Source organism: Hylobates moloch, unplaced genomic scaffold (assembly GCF_009828535.3).
Source record: "Hylobates moloch isolate HMO894 unplaced genomic scaffold, HMol_V3 SCAFFOLD_1, whole genome shotgun sequence".
Taxonomy (NCBI): domain Eukaryota; kingdom Metazoa; phylum Chordata; class Mammalia; order Primates; family Hylobatidae; genus Hylobates; species Hylobates moloch.
This window is the reverse complement of record NW_026652276.1, coordinates 125,489,107-125,504,760: the sequence shown is the minus strand read 5'-3', so window position 1 is coordinate 125,504,760 and position 15,654 is coordinate 125,489,107. Positions and strand designations below refer to the sequence as shown.

The 15,654-nt window shown below is 44.2% G+C and overlaps 1 protein-coding gene across 11 annotated transcripts in view; it reads right to left on the bottom strand.

The window, feature by feature from the left end:
• Positions 1-321: 321 nt before the first annotated feature.
• LOC116812506 (cytochrome c oxidase assembly factor 1 homolog) overlaps positions 322-15,654 on the bottom strand; it is a 94,896-nt gene continuing 79,563 nt past the window's right edge. For 7 of the 11 annotated variants that reach the window (XM_058445430.1, XM_032758246.2, XM_058445426.1 and 4 more), the window contains 4 exons: positions 13,640-13,692; positions 12,576-12,675; positions 10,289-10,437; positions 4,859-5,356 (listed from right to left, as the gene is read on the bottom strand). In XM_058445430.1, the coding sequence (XP_058301413.1) occupies positions 5,177-5,356; positions 10,289-10,437; positions 12,576-12,675; positions 13,640-13,654 (444 nt within the window). In that variant the 5' untranslated portion in view covers positions 13,655-13,692 and the 3' untranslated portion in view covers positions 4,859-5,176. Of the gene's footprint in view, positions 4,386-4,858; positions 5,357-10,288; positions 10,438-12,571; positions 12,676-13,639; positions 13,693-15,527; positions 15,633-15,654 lie in introns of those variants that run through there. The other 4 variants (XM_032758247.2, XM_058445419.1, XM_032758249.2 and 1 more) reach the window with 3 other exon arrangements.

Sequence of the window (15,654 nt, the reverse complement as noted above, 5' to 3'; positions counted from 1 at the left end):
TGTCTTAGGTTAAAATAATTCCAGGACTTCCTGATATTGAACCAACCTTTGCATTCCTGGAATAAACCTCTGTTAGTCACTGTTAACAGTAGGGTGCACTAGGTTAAGTTGGGGTAACAAATAGCCCCCCCATCTTAGGGGCTTGTAAGGGTTTATGTCTCTCTTATGCTCCATGTCCCACTGTGGGTCAGCTGTCCCAGCCCCCAAGCCCTTGAAGTAGCCACTATCTGGAACATTACCAATCTTAGGGACGAAGGCAAAGTGGACAGCGTGAACCAAGGGCTGGCACTTAAAACTTTTACTCAGAAGTCTTGCATGCCACTTCCACTCACAAGCCACACAGTCACACCTAAGTTCAAAGAGGCAGGGATGTATAATCCTCCCACAGGAAAGAGCACTGAGAGGGAGAAGCACCAACCTATTTCGTGAAAAATATACCACTACATATCATTGGATTCAGTTCACTAATACTTTATTTTGAATATTTGCATCAACCTTCATAAGGGAGACAGGTCTATAGTTTCTTTCTCGTTTCATAAAAATAATTTGGAAGTGAAAAATTACTTTGTCATTAAGACTACAAGGTGACTGACGTGGTAGCTCAAGTTAAAAGATAAGTGTTATAGGTGTATAGTAGGGGGTCTAATTTCTGCCTTGGCAGCTTATTATTTAATTAATAAAAAAAGGTTTTTAACATACATACCTCATGTGATCTGATAAATCAATTAAAAAGTTTCCTTAAAAAAAATTCCTTTTGGAAATTTCCTCTAAGGGAAAAAAAACTTGCAAGATAATTTAGGAATGAAAAGTACTGTCTCCTGCAAAGTCAGATTTCACTTTAGCACCCAACCCGTGTCTTTCTTAGAGGCATGTTTTTAGTATTTTCATTTCCTACTTTTCTGCCCTGGATTATAACGCAGGCGCAGTTTTTCTGTACACATTCCTGACAGTGCTTTCAACTCAGCAACTCTGCCAAAAAACAAACATGCCTGAACCAGGAGCGCATTACTAAGGAGGCGAGAATCTTCTAGTGGGTGGAGACTGGAGGTTTTCCTATCACCCTCCCACCTCCTTCTGGACCACCCCCATCATTGAGCCCCCTGTGTAAACAGCATCTTTTCCCCAAGCATCCCAACGAGCAGTATAAACATTGTCTCACCTGTAAGGCAAGTGATTAGTAAATATTTATTCATATTTTTCAGATGGACAAACTGAAAACGCCAGAGAGTCAAGTGGCCTAAAGCCACTTCCAAAGCTGCTTGCTTTGGGAAAACCCTTCAGAACTGCCGCTTCTTGATCATTTCCCTGGCCTTGCTGGTGGCCAGAGGAAAGAAGGAACAATTGTTAAGTTCTGGCTGTTTTGTGTATATGTAATTTTAGTTTCATTGTTGCTGTATACAAACTTTACCAGAACTCAGAGTAACAAAACCTTATCAGGTATTATCAAGTCCTTGGGTTGGTGAATAGGGAATGTTTGCAGGCAAGAGGAGGCTAATTCTAGGAAAACTGAACAAAGACGGTAAAATCTGTGACTTACTTGAAAGTCATACAGGTCTTGTCAGTACACATTCGGCACAATCTCTGAAACCTTCATTAACAGTAGAATCATGTGCTTACCCCCAAATCTTTGATGGCCACAAATTGTATGCAAAATGTCAACACTGGCATTCACACACTGTGGCCAACCTACCTTTCTAGGCCTCTCTTGCTCATCTACACGCTGTCCAAACTGGGCTTATTTCTGGAGCACAGCTCCCATCTGCCCGCTCTGGGGCCTTTCTTCATGTTGTGCTTTCCACTTGCATGTTGTGTTCTCCATCATGGCTGCTTATCAAAATCTTGGACTTAAAGGCCCACAGGGATGCTACTGCCTCCGGACAGCCTCTTAGATTCCCCCTAACTGATATCTCTCTTTTCTACATCATTTTTAGCACCACAGCTTGAAAATTCTTTTGGCACAGTATTATAATACTCTCCAAAGCCCCTGCCCAACACCCAGCACACTAGCTGGTAAGGAACTTGTGGGTGGAGGCCCTGCAGCCTCTTCTATAGTAAAGCACATAGGAGTCACACTACCATTTGCTGGCTGTGATCCCTCTCCTGCAGTCTTTATAAGTCTACAGTTTGTATAATTCTAGGAAACCCCTTTCTGTGGTCTCTGGGCTGTCCTGTCCCTTTATGGGATGCACTGGGGGCCCTTGCTCAAAAAGTCACCTTTTCCTCTGATGCATTATCCAAGACATCATTAAGGTAGTTAGTGGAGTCAATGGCTGAGTCACAGTGATTAATGGATATACAGGAAACAGTGGACTGCAAGTGCACATCATTGCTATCCTCAAAGAACACTACTGCAATGATCAAGTTCCAGCCTGTTCAGAATCACCCATGGAAGGCATTAAGTGCACAGGAAGTAAATGTGAACAGAAAAAATACCAAAGATAGCAGCTTTCAAATAGAAATCAAGGAGCTCTTCACTACATAATACTATTTCCTATCAGGTGGATTAGAAAAGCCTCTCCATTAATTCAAACTCTACACTTACTTTTACTTCAGAACAGATGGCCAACCTGAGCCCTGGTTTTCTATAATTTGGCCATAGCAAAGAAACAAAAAAAATTCAAACACTAAGATAAAGTAAAAGTTGTCAGAGAACAGACAGATAGGAAGCAACACATAAATTCACAACATATACACAATAGGACACTAACTTAAAGAGCAAAAGCACAAAACTGTACAGTGCTCTGCCATTTATTTTAAAAGACTGTAGAGATTGGAAAATTTATCTGAACACACTGACAAAAGTGCTCTCAGGGAGACACTTTTCACTGTATAATCTACTCAAAGAACACACAAATATGTTTTTAAAGAAACAACTCCAAAATAGAGATAACTTGTAACAACTGAAGACCTCATACCCTACTAGCATGTTTAAGCTCATTTTTTTTTCTTTTTTTTTTTTTTTTCTGAGAGGCTTCTCTTCAATGAATATTAAGAATGTAGGAAGGGAGCTCATGGCTGTCCTTCATTGTAGACAACCACAATGGCATTAAGCCTGCTAATGCTAAGAGGGTTAAACTGACCTTTTCAAAGCACAGATACCAGATTTCTGCTTTTGTAGGCTCTGGTGCCCAGAAGGAAGTTCTTTTGCTTTATAATACGTTTCCTTATAAGACTAATAAAACCTAAGGATACAATTATCTAACATGCGGTTAAGTTGTTTGGAAAGCAGATGGATAAGAACCTGTTAGCTTTCTTTTTCCTTCCCTTTCCCTTTTTTCTTTCCCTTTTTTTTTTCCTGAGACAGAGTTTTGCTCTTGTTGCCCAGGCTGGAGTGCAATGGTGAAATCTTGGCTCACTGCACTCTCTGCCTCCTGGATTCAAGCAATTCTCCTGCCTCAGCCTCCCAAGTAGCTGGGATTACAGGCGCCCGCCACTACGCCCGGCTAATTTTTTTGTATTTTCAGTAGAGACAAGGTTTCACCATGTTGGCCAGCTGGTCTCAAACTCCTCACCTCAGGTGATCCACCTGCCTCGGCCTCCCAAATTGCTGGGATTACAGGCATGGGCCACCACGCCCAGCCAGACACTGTTAGCTTCAAACTAACTTTCCTAAGTTAACTTTATATGTATATGTACACATATAAATTTTCTAAGCTTTCAAAATGTTTGGAATAAAAACAATTATTTTGCAAATCTTCAACGGGGCAGATGGTTGGTGTCTGAAATAGAAATAAAAACAAAGCAAACAAAATATTCCAAAGTGATGGAGAATGTCCACAAGCTACTTAACAACATGAATTCAAGGTAGAGTGAAAAACCAAAGTGGTCTTCCTCATCATTCTCAGGTCAATAATTTAGAAAAAATCCCTTCGGTACTACTAGGCTTCAGGCTTTGTAATGAGGACTGAAAATTCCAGGGGAAAGGAAAAGGAAGAGAAAGGAAAGAAATGCGAACTAGCAAATATCAGCAAACATTAATTCTCATTCCTTTTATCATGTGCTTTTTTATACAAAGCACTTTCAAATACATTATCTTAAATTTATAATAGGAGTTTCTTTCGGATTCTTTGTAATAGGAGTTTAAAAATGACAAATAGCATTCGTTGTGCCCAAGTTAGAACTACACCAAAATTACCATGTGCTGGCACATACAATCATCCCACTGGTGGCTGGAAAACTGGGTTGCAGGAGTGTCTGTCACTCAGATGGGCCACCACCCCAGTGGCCATATGGTAGAGATGAGGGAAGGATGGACTAGAAGCAAGCTGGGTCTTCTGGGTCGTCTCTACTCCTTTTTCCCTTCATCACCGTTTTCCCCACTGAGCTTGAACACAGGAATCCGCTGACCATCCTTGAGCTCTAAAAAGACTTTGTCAAGGTGCCACCTGAGAGAAACCAAAAGTATAGTATCTCTAATCTATGAACGCTGAGGCAACAGCCATAGTCAAAAAAAAGGGGCGGGAAAGCAGCTGTTTTGAATAATGCCTTAAATTTTTTTAAACATTATTTTGTGTGAGTGCTGTGTCAACACAATTTTTAACCTTCTACCATGGGCTCTCATTATTTAACCAGCTTCGACTTCAAGGCAGCCTTAACAATGACTGACAGGCGAATGGAAGGGACATCAGGAAGGAGAAGGAGCAGTTTATTTCTCATTTCCTAATTCACATTGACCTTCAGTTCCTGGCATGGAATCCAGCCAGCTTGTGCACTAATCCCAGGCTCAGAGGTCAGTGAGCCCAGGGTGAGCTAGGTGGGGCCTCCTGCTCCTTTTGTCCTTGGGAATTAAAACACAGCCTGGCTAAACAGCAAACATCTATGAGAGAGGCTTCCCATGGGGGAAGTGAGTGGATGTAGCTATTGGCAACCAGACAAGCAAAGCCAATTAAGGGGTGGAGAGCTTATGCAAAGAATGTGATGAATAAATTCTGGAACAAGAGTCCATGCCCTTTATTCATTTGTAACAATTGAGGCAGTCAAGTGAGAAGCTGTAACATAGCATCGAATTATGATAGACCTAGATCACTATAACTGGAAAGTTTTACAAATTCAACGGCATAAGGAGAGGGCAATTCAGTAGACTGTGTGGATAAACTGGACTCAGCTAAGAGCCACAGTACTGGCTTGCTGCCCAGGCCACGAAGCTTTCAGTTTCAAGCTTGAAAAATAATTCTTCCTATGCCCACAGTAATTTAACAACAAATGAAAACTGAATCGGGGTTGCTTTCATCAGGAGGTCCTCCTCCCGCTCCCCCTCTGCCGTCACCTTCCCAGGATACCTCTGAAAGGGGCCACTTCTGGATGAGTGGACGTAGAGAAGGCCCTCTGACTTGGATCCAGAGACAGGAATCTTCAACTGTGGGTGTAAAATGACAGAAAGGAGAGATGTAATTGGATAATTATTGTCATTTCAGAAGATGACAAAATGATGCTTTCTAGAGCTAAGCCTATAAAATCCAGTGATTCTCCACAGAAGTGAGTTGTTTTCTAACAGCCCAGCTGGAGAATCCACTTGATTTTCCAAATGTCTTGCCCCTCTTTGGTTGGCTGGTAAAGTCAATGGCAGTCTTTCCATTTGGCAAGGAGGACTCCTATGTCAATGCTCTGGGTACTTCCAATGATCGCTCAAAAGTCCACTGTTAAAAAGGAGCAAACTCCTGATACATGCAGCAACATGGATGAGTATCAAAAACACGCCAAGTCAAAGGGCTTTACACAGGAGGAGTATATAACTATTTATGTTAAATTCTAGAACAGGCTAAACTATGCTGGAAACCTGTTGTTATTTTGATGGATTACAAAGTAATTTTCAAACATCATTTAAAAAAAAAGTGACTGCCTCTGGTGGAGCTGGAAGATGTGAGAAGGGACCCATTGGGTAGGGCACAAGGGAATTCAGGTGCTGGGAACAATCTACATCTAGATAACGGCTTGAGTGACACGACTGGGTCTATTTGTTAAAACTTATCAGATAGGACGCTTGGATTTGTGCCTTTCACAGAATGTAAATTTTACCTCAAAAAAAAAAAAAAGGAAACATAACAAATATTAAACTCTACTTAATATGTGCTTATGTGTATGATGTTTGAAAATTACTTTGTAATCCAACAAAATAACAATATAGATTCATGGAAACAGAGCAAAATGCTAATTGTAGAATCCAGGTACCAGCTATAGGTACTCACAGTATAAATTCTTTTATCTTTTTTGTACGTTTGAAATTTTTCATAATAAAATACCAAAAAAAATGCACTGTTTTAAAGAGGGACCTATTGCCAGCAAACTGGTACATATTTTGACCTGGACCCTAAAGAATAGGCTTTAAAGAAAATATAATACATAAAGGCTTGTCTGAGAAAAACAACACGGAGTTCTCAGTTTCTCCTTCATCCCCAGCCCCACAGGCTGGTCTTGTACCACAGGGATGCTGCCAGGTGCTGCCATGCCCACACCCAGGGAGTCAGCCTGAGAGCCCGTAAGCAGTTGATTACACTCCGATTCGGAAAAAAAATAGTGAATGCAATGTTTTTGGTTTCTCATGAAAACCAAAGAAGGTATGAGCCTCATGAAGGAGACACAGGCACAGTAATGAGGAAGCCCGTCATGAGACAGGCACCTCCCGGAGTGCCTTCCTGTGGCCAAAGATACCTCCCGGGGCAGGGGCAGGGGCAGGGGTGGGAGTTGGGGCAGGGAGTATCCCACCCAATTCCAAATTGCCACCAAGAGAAGAACTACTGAGGTACACATTTGTGCTTTCCAAACACACCTGAAGGAAGGCACAGGATTTGGAATATGGCTCCATAACTCAGGTGAATAGGTAGTCACCTAGTCACACTTCAAGAACAAATCTTTGGTCGGGTATGGTGGCTTCCGCCTGTAATCCCAGCACTTTGGGAGGCCAAGGCGGGTGGATCACTTGAGGCCAGGAGTTCGAGATCAGCTGGGCAATATGGCAAAACTCCATCTCTACTAGAAATACAAACAATTAGCCGGGCATGGTGGCACGCACCTATAGTCCCAGCTACTCAGGAGAGTGAGGCAGGAGAATCGCTTGAACCTGGGAGGTGGAGGCTGCAGTGTGCCGAGATCACACCACTGTACTCCAGCCTGGGTAACAGAGCAAGGCTCCATCTCAAGAAAAAATTTAAAAAAAGAACAAATTTTCAGGGTCCCACTGTTTAAGTCAAGCTACAGCTTTTCTCTGGAAATTATAGAATTAAGCAACAGAGTATACACTAAGCATCTCTGGATGCTTTAAAAAAAAAAATAAAAAAAGGAAGGAGAAAGGAATGAACAGAAGCAAGAAGGATTCTGAAGAAGAGCAAACTCTGAGGGGCCAGTGTCTGAACTGTGGGCAGCTGTGCTTCCGTGGGTAGATGTGACACTTTACAGGTTGGTTCCTTCACCAGCCAGACCTTGCCAAAGATTAAAGCAGGAGTTCTGGTAAAGCAAAGTGTTGGTCACTGGTGACTATCTCACACACATACTTGGGAAAAAATCCCAATGTATGACAATTACTTCATGAACAACTGAAACATCTCACCTCTGGAAAAACTGTAAAAACTGCAAATAAAGGAATTTGGGATAAGACGGCATATGCTGTATACAGGCATCCTTACAAACCGCTGATTATAAAGAAAGTAAGGACCCTGACAGAACGTCAAAAATAGTCCACAAATTGGAAGGCATGCACTGAGGCTCCAGGTGGCCATGATGCAGCAGACTCTGAACTCCTGTCACTGCAGAGTCACAGCATTTGGCAGCAGTAGAAGCCAGAACCTAGCACCACAACGAACATAGTCACAGCATGGCCAAGGCCCCAGGGATGTGGGGAAGCCCAGGAAGGCGCCCTCTCAGCACCACTGGGGCCAAGGTGAAAGCTGGAGAGGACAAAGCTCCCACCAAAACCACCATGGCGTCACCCTACTCTCACTGGGGTTCCTGAAGCACCAGATCATGGATGCTGCATCAACCAGCCCCAACAAAGGCGCCTTTGGCACACAATTCCTCAGCACTACAGCTGGGCTCTGTGCTGAGAGAAACGCAACAGCCAGACCTACCCGCTGGCTTTTCCAAGTTCTCAGGATTGCTGGGGTCTAGTCAAGTGACCAAAGGCCAGGAAGCACAGACGGGCTCCGCCACACCATGGGAACAATCCGGTGGCCTGGCACAGAGTGAGCACTCCACACATGCCCAGCCCTTCCCTGTGCTCCTCCTCCGGGGTGTCCTCTCTCACGCAGTGTCACTGCTGTCCTTCCACTCACATCCATGCTGGACACTGGACTATCACCTCTGACCCACCCACTCCTGATACATAACTCTTACCAAGTTCTGTCACTTGGATGCCACGATGCTTTCACATCCGTCTTTTGCTTCTCCAGGCCACACCTCTGGTTCATGCTCTCACCACTGCACACCAGTGTGGCCACATCTCTCTCCTAAAGGTGGCTCCCTGTAGCCAGTCCCTGGGCGTTACCAATCTACACAAATCCACCTTTTTTTAAAACCGAATATTTTAATCAGAATACCAGAGCATGAATTGCTTTTGTAGTTAGAAAAAAGTCTCATTAGAGCTGGGTCCATTAAGAACATACTAAAAATAACAAAAAATAATGTAGGTCAGATCACCTCACTCATCCTCCAAATACTTTATGGGCTTCTGCTGCCAGAGTCAAGCACACACCTTCCAAGATGACACTGTGGCCCCTTGGTGGCCGCAGCCCCTCCTACCTGCCCACACCCACCTCGCCCACCTGTGCCTCCACTGCCATGTCACACTGACAGGGGACACAGTGATGAACTTTCCCGGGCATGCTGCTCCTCAGCCGGGTGTTCCTCTCCACCGTTCAAAGTCCTCACAGCCATCTCCCAGGCCTCAAGCCACTCCTCCTAGGCCTGCACAACAGTGACAGGATTTGCCTCACCCTGTCTTACTCAGGAATTTTCAACTGTAAACCCCCAAAAGCCTTCTGCACCTCTATTCCCCACATAGCTTAGAATCATTTCTCAAACCAGAGGATATACTCAAAATATGTTTGTTAAACAGAAGAACAAATGTGTTTTACATGCAAGTGAGTGTGATCAAGTACAAAAAGATAAGTTATAGCTAAAAAAATGGGTTGGTATTCTGTGGAAGCAATGTAAATAAATACACTTTAAAAATCAAAGTTTAAAGAGTTGGTTATATTTGAATGAGCACTGACTGGATATAGATGCATTTCTCTTTTTTTTAATTTTAGAGACAATTTCACTCTGTCACCCAGGGTGGAGTGCAGTGACATGATCATAGCTCATTGCAGCCTCCAACTCCTGGGTTCAAGTGATCCTCCTGCTTCAGCCTCCTGGGTAGCTGGGATTATACGTGTGCACTATCATGCCTGGCGATAGATGATAGATAGATAGATAGATAGATAGATAGATAGATAGATAGATAGATAGATTGATTATAGGTGTGCACTATCACACCTGGCGATAGATAGATGATAGATAGATAGACAGACAGACAGACAGACAGATAGCTAGATAGACAGATAGGCAGGCAGGCAGGCAGAGAGACAGAGAGACAGAGAGAGAGACAGGGTCTTGCTGTGTTGCCCAAGCTGGTTTCAAACTCCAGGGCTCAAGCAATCCTCTTACCTCAGCCTCCCAAAGTGCTAAGAGCTATCAAAGCCAATATGGTAGCAAACCACCACTGGTCATTTCTCTACTACCTTCAATTCAAGATGGCGATGTTGGCTGGGCACGGTGGCTCACGCTTGTAATCCCAGCACTTTGGGAGGCCAAGGCGGGTGGATCACGAGGTCAGGAGATCGAGACCACGGTGAAACCCCGTCTCTACTAAAAATACAAAAAAATTAGCCGGGCGTGGTGGCGGGCGCCTGTAGTCCCAGCTACTCGGAGAGGCTGAGGCAGGAGAATGGCGTGAACCCGGGAGGCGGAGCTTGCAGTGAGCCGAGATTGCGCCACTGCACTCCAGCCTGGGCGACAGAGCGAGACTCCGTCTCAAAAAAAAAAAAGATGGCGATGTCAGCATACCCACTGCATTCCCTGCCACATCAATTCCCCAGAATGGAAGAAAAGTATATAGAAATATATCTATAATATAAAATATATATTATATAAACATTAAAATCCATAATAGAAAAACTTTTTTTAAAGGTGCCAAACCTAGCTTTACTTAGTGGATTTTCCCATCCCAAATCCTTAACTCCAAGACTTTCCAGGAGACAGTAGACTCTCCTCTCCTTCAGCAGGCACCAGCCCGCAGTTCGCAGGGAAAGCACGTTACCTGGGCATCAGCAATGTCCACGAAGTTTTCCCTGTCGATGAGCTTGAGATAATGGATGTTGAGAGGAGTGCCCAGAGCTTCCTGTGCCTCAGGATGGCTCTGCAGCTGCTCCACTGCCAACTTGTAATATAAAGCCCTGGAATGAAACTCTAAGGACAAAAGACACACTTATTTTCTTTATTGAACTTGGTCAGGTAGAATCTACTACACAGAAAATTAAATAATATAATTGATGTACAGGGTAGAAACAGAAACGTGCAATCTGTGGATGGATGAATAATTAGGACCATCTACTCTAAACTGTCCATTTTACAGACTCAAAAACCAAAGCACAGGCAGGCAGTGTTTTGCAGGGATGTGCAGATGACCTTGGGCCTTGACCTCATGCAGACCCTTTCTGCTTCACCTCATTTCTACCCTCACTCATTGCCTTATTTCTACACCTAAGGAGTTTGGTCAGCTCTTCTCTAAGTTTCCTGTCAAGTCTCTAAGTTTCCTCTAAAGTCCTATGATTCCATGACTTGTTCAAAGTGACATAGCTGGTCCACAGCAAAGCCGTGGCCAGAATCCATGACACCTGACTTCTAAACATTGCCTGTTCCACTAAGTTGAGACGTAAAACAGAAAGACCACAACATTAACAACAAAACCTTCAAGCCAAGAAACAGGATATGAGAATGTTCATTCATCGAGATTTAAGCCAACATTTCAACTCAAATTGCTCTCAGTCTCAGGAATCCTTCTGAGCCCACAGGCTACCTGGGAACTCCAGGCAGCACCTCCCTGAAGCTGTAAGTTCTAATAATCAGCTGCCCAAAGGAGGGAGCAGAGGCAGGCTTCCCAAGCAGGGTGTTCAGTTTGGCCACAGAAAGCGCCTCCCTTCTTAAGGTCCCATCACACTAATGAAGGGAAAGGTGACCTGACCCTGGAGTGGCCAAGGGAATCCCCCTCCTGGGCTGCTTCCCAGGAATAGGGATACAGGGAATACCACAGGCATGAACACGGTGCCAGCCATGATAGGAAAAGAAGGGACAGAAGCAGGGTCCAGACGGCTAATCTTTATTGAGTGATTTTTATGGCTAGGCACTGTTCTCAATATTCCACACATCTCACAATGTTCAATAGCTCTCGTGTTGTGAGATTCAATTCTCACCTCATACACAAGCACTAACATTACCACACATCACACCAATAAGGTAACTAATGCCCAGAAAGGTGACGGACTCCCCCATAAGGCCACATAGCTGGTCAAGAGCTGGAGCCGAGATTCAACCATTCAGTTGGCAGTCGGCTGCAGTGCCCAGGTCTCACCGACTTAGCAGCCTCCTAAGGGAGAAAGGCTGTCACACCAGAAGGCTGAACCCTGACCCAAAAGTGCACCCATTCCTCTCATGTCCTGCCCCTGTCCCTTTGGCAGAGGGAAGAGGAGGCCAAATTATTCAGTCTGAATCATTCCTGGGAATGTTCATCTCAGGCCCCCTCCAGACTCTGCAACTCCACCAACTCTGCAGGATGGTGCAGAAAGGCTGGAGAGGACACTGGAGCCTGTTTGCTTGTCTGCTGGTGACACTCACATCCTGGGAAGAAGTGATTTTAATGTTGCAGAGTGGATGAGGAGGCCAAGCTGGGTGAGGATAAAGGAGCCTAAAAAAAGTCAGTCTAGAAAAAACTGCTGCCGCTTTGCCACCAGTAGCATTAAAATGACCTTAAATGTCCTAGCTGCTGACAGTAATTGTGGCCTGTCTTTACAAATTCAAATTTGAGTGCAGTAGGGCTGGAAGCGGCATCTGTCAGGATTTTGCCATCGTGGTCTCTGCTTTTATTTTCTGCCCCTGCCAGAGTTCCTTGCTCATGGTCCCTCCTCCATTAAATCAACAGCAGAGAATGAAAGTGCAAAAAAAAGCTGACAACACTGGACGCACAGCCACAGCTTTCCCCACCTGTGAACCATCTGGTATTCCCCTTCCCTCTGTCCTTTCTTTATATAATCTCAGAATTTTGATGGAGCCCGTGTGTGTGCACTGGACTGAAAGCCCATCGTGCTTTGCTAGGCTTCTTATGCAAATGAGTCCTGGTCCTTTTATTTGTACTCGTTGCTCCCGGAAAAACTGAGATTATAGGATACAGAGGAAGCTATAGCCAATGAAATGGTGGACTAGCCTTTAAAATCACCCTCTCCTCCTTTCTCTAATCTAAAGAAAGCATCTCAAGTATTTCCTCTGATGGAGGAGCAGGAGCAGGATTGCTAGGAGGAGGTCAGGCCGCAGGCGGCTGGCAGGATACTTACTTTGAATGAGGTAATACACAATGGCAAAGCCCCCGGCATACAACACACTGTGGAAAAGGATCCTTGCTCCCAGAGGCATTGACCGCCTGCTTCCTGCATACTTAAAAACAAAAGATACAAATTTATTGTAGGATTCCCAGTTTTGTGCCAAGGGGATTTGCCCGGCTTGGGCCCCTCAAGGAAAGAAGCATTAAGGAAGCCAGCAAGGAGGCCAGACCGCCCTCCCTCATTTGCTTCCTTTCCAAATGCCAGGGTTGGTTCTGGAGCCAAACTGAGTGCCCTCCTGAGGGTGCCCTCTCTAGAGTGGCCCATGTCCAGGACCCATGCTGTGGGGGCCCTGCCACCCCCAGCTGGCCCAGCACAGAGCGAGCATTCAGCCCACCATTCTGACAGACAGAGCCCAGACTGTGTGCCAAGCCCCGCATGGCCAGGAAGCACAACCACTTTGTCTCAGGCCAACTGGTAAACAGGAAGCTTATCCTTTGTGGCAATGGCTGGTCCTGTAAGCCTGCGAATGGGCTGGAGCTGTCACTGGCTCCTTTCATATTTTGAAAAATGCACCACCCTCGGGATGAGGAAACTTTGGTTATGACTCAGGCTGAATGAACAGATGGAGGGATGCCAGCTCAGCAAATACAGCATACCATCCATCCACTCTTATAATATGTAAGAGTATCAAAATGAGTGTAAAGTTAATTACAGTAATGTGATCTGGGAAAAGTCATTTAGTTCTCATAATGAAAACGGTCAGAGCATCTCTGAAGAATGTATTAGTCAGATCTTGCTTAATTTGAAGACAGCTCAACAGGGTGAGGCAGCCAGACTGGGTTATGCAGAGGTTCCCAGAGTGTTACAGCTTCCAACGCCAGCATGAGACACGAGAGAAAGACAGAGCGGGAAACAATGCAGAAAATGTCCATCCCTCCTGTGAAGTTAAAGCACAAGTGACCCTAAAGACCAGGAGAAGCCCGTAACTATTCAGGGAGTGACTTTCTTCTATTGTCTAACTTGAGAATGCCCTGGCAGGTTCTAGTGGGGAACTTGGCCCTGGAATATTCCATTACCTTTTGCCACATCATAGCACAACTCTCTTGAAAATCATCAAAGGCAAGTTGTCCTGCAATTAGAAAAGATTTTACATTAAAATCATTTTTTAAAGCCCAGTTCTCTCTAGTCTCATACAGCCAAGATTTATTACCAACCCAAGCTTTAGAACATGAACAAGAAGTTAAATTTCAACTCTAAAACAAGCCTTGTCTGTGAAAGGCCCTGGTTTTTCCCCCTTCTGCCAAATTAGGAAGAAAAAACAAAGCCTGCGGGTTTCCTGTCTGTGTCCTATGTAGTTTTTGTTACAGCAACCAAAGAACCGGTGTGCACAAGGGAGAACCACAGGCAGCAAGTGTTTTGACCACAGCACAAACACAGGGCCAATCAACAGGAGGCTGGACCCGCAGAAGCAAGATGCTAGCAATAAAAGCTGTACATGACAGAGTGAAAACAGCACTTCAGAGTTAAAAAGAAACAATAGTACAGTAAAACTATACATGGACTTTAACAATATTGATAATAGCTAACACTTCTGTCTCTTACTATTATGTGTCTTGTACTATTCTAAGCACTTTACGTAATTCATTTAATTCTCACAACCCTTTGAAGTAGGAACTATTATCATCACCCTCATTTTACAGATGAGTAAACTGAGGCACAGAGAGAGAGGTTAAGTAACATGCCCAAAGGTGCACTAATAAGCGAATAAGTGGTAGAACTGGGATTCAAACTCATGGAGTCTGGCTCCAGCATCTGCTCTTTCAACCACTGTGGTACACTAGCTTTAAGATATCTAATTAAAGCAATATTGAAATGTGAAAACAAACAGTGCTCTGAGCTAAAATATATCATTACTGTTCAGTGTAAAAGTCCTTGGCAGGCATGCCTTTCCTGCTATTTTTGCAGACAAGGTGGATACATATTTGTACCTTCATTCCTTCTTTTGTTTAGCAAATGGTTACTGAGGATCTGATCTGGTCAGACAGTAAGAATATAAAAACAGTATCAAGATATAAGGAATTTTCCTTGGTCCTGAGGGGAATACAGACAATTAAACAAATAATTATAACATAGATCTATCACATGCAACTGCACAGCTATGCACTGCACAACCCTTGTAGGGCACCATGCACATTAGAGACATCAAAGATTTATATCTTTATTAAGACAGTTTGCCAACAGTTGGAAGTACTATAAAGTATCTTGAAGAAGGGATGGGGATGGATGTCTTTTTCTAATTTGCACAAAGGTGTCTTTTGGCTAGCAGCAGCCTGGTTAGTGCAACCAGACAGATGCACCGAGAGGAAGTAACACTCAGGAAGTGGTCGACCTTGCTGCAGGGAATCAGCGGAGGTTTCACAGAGGAAGTTTACCTTGAGAAGAGAAAGGTAAAAAGAGTAGGAGAACAGCTTCAGACCCAGGAAATGACAAACAAAGGTAGAGTGGGCAGAAACAAGAACTGCTGAAGTGTGAAGCGCAGGAGAGAAGCCACAGGAAGCAGGTCCAGAAATGGAGGGGGGGCAGCATAGTGGGTGATTACTGCTAAGAAAGACCCTCGACCCTGAGCTGTTGGACTCTGCAGATGAGGGGCTACAGAAAAATCTCTCTGGGACAGGGATGGGCAGACAGGGGAGAGAAGGCAATGTAGCAGGACTGCCAGAGGACACCAAAGCCCAGAGCTAATACCAAGGTAGCAAGTGTGCCACAAAAGGGTGGTTTCTTAAAATATTTAGGATGGGTCTTATTTATTTACTTATTTTTACACTTGCTCATTCCAAAAAGGATGATGGAGCTAACAAAGATACATACTTTAGAAGAAAATAGATAAGGAAATGAAGATAAATGAAAAATAATATTCAGAAAAGAAATAAGGCTGAAATAAAGTAAGAGCACAATAGGACATACTGTCATTCACTATGCATTTCCTTAAGGTGCCACATATTTGACACGGCTTCCTATCTGCTCAGCAGACAGGGAAGCTTGAGGAGCTACAAGGTCCAGAGTGTCCGTGGGGAAAGGCAAACCTGCCGCT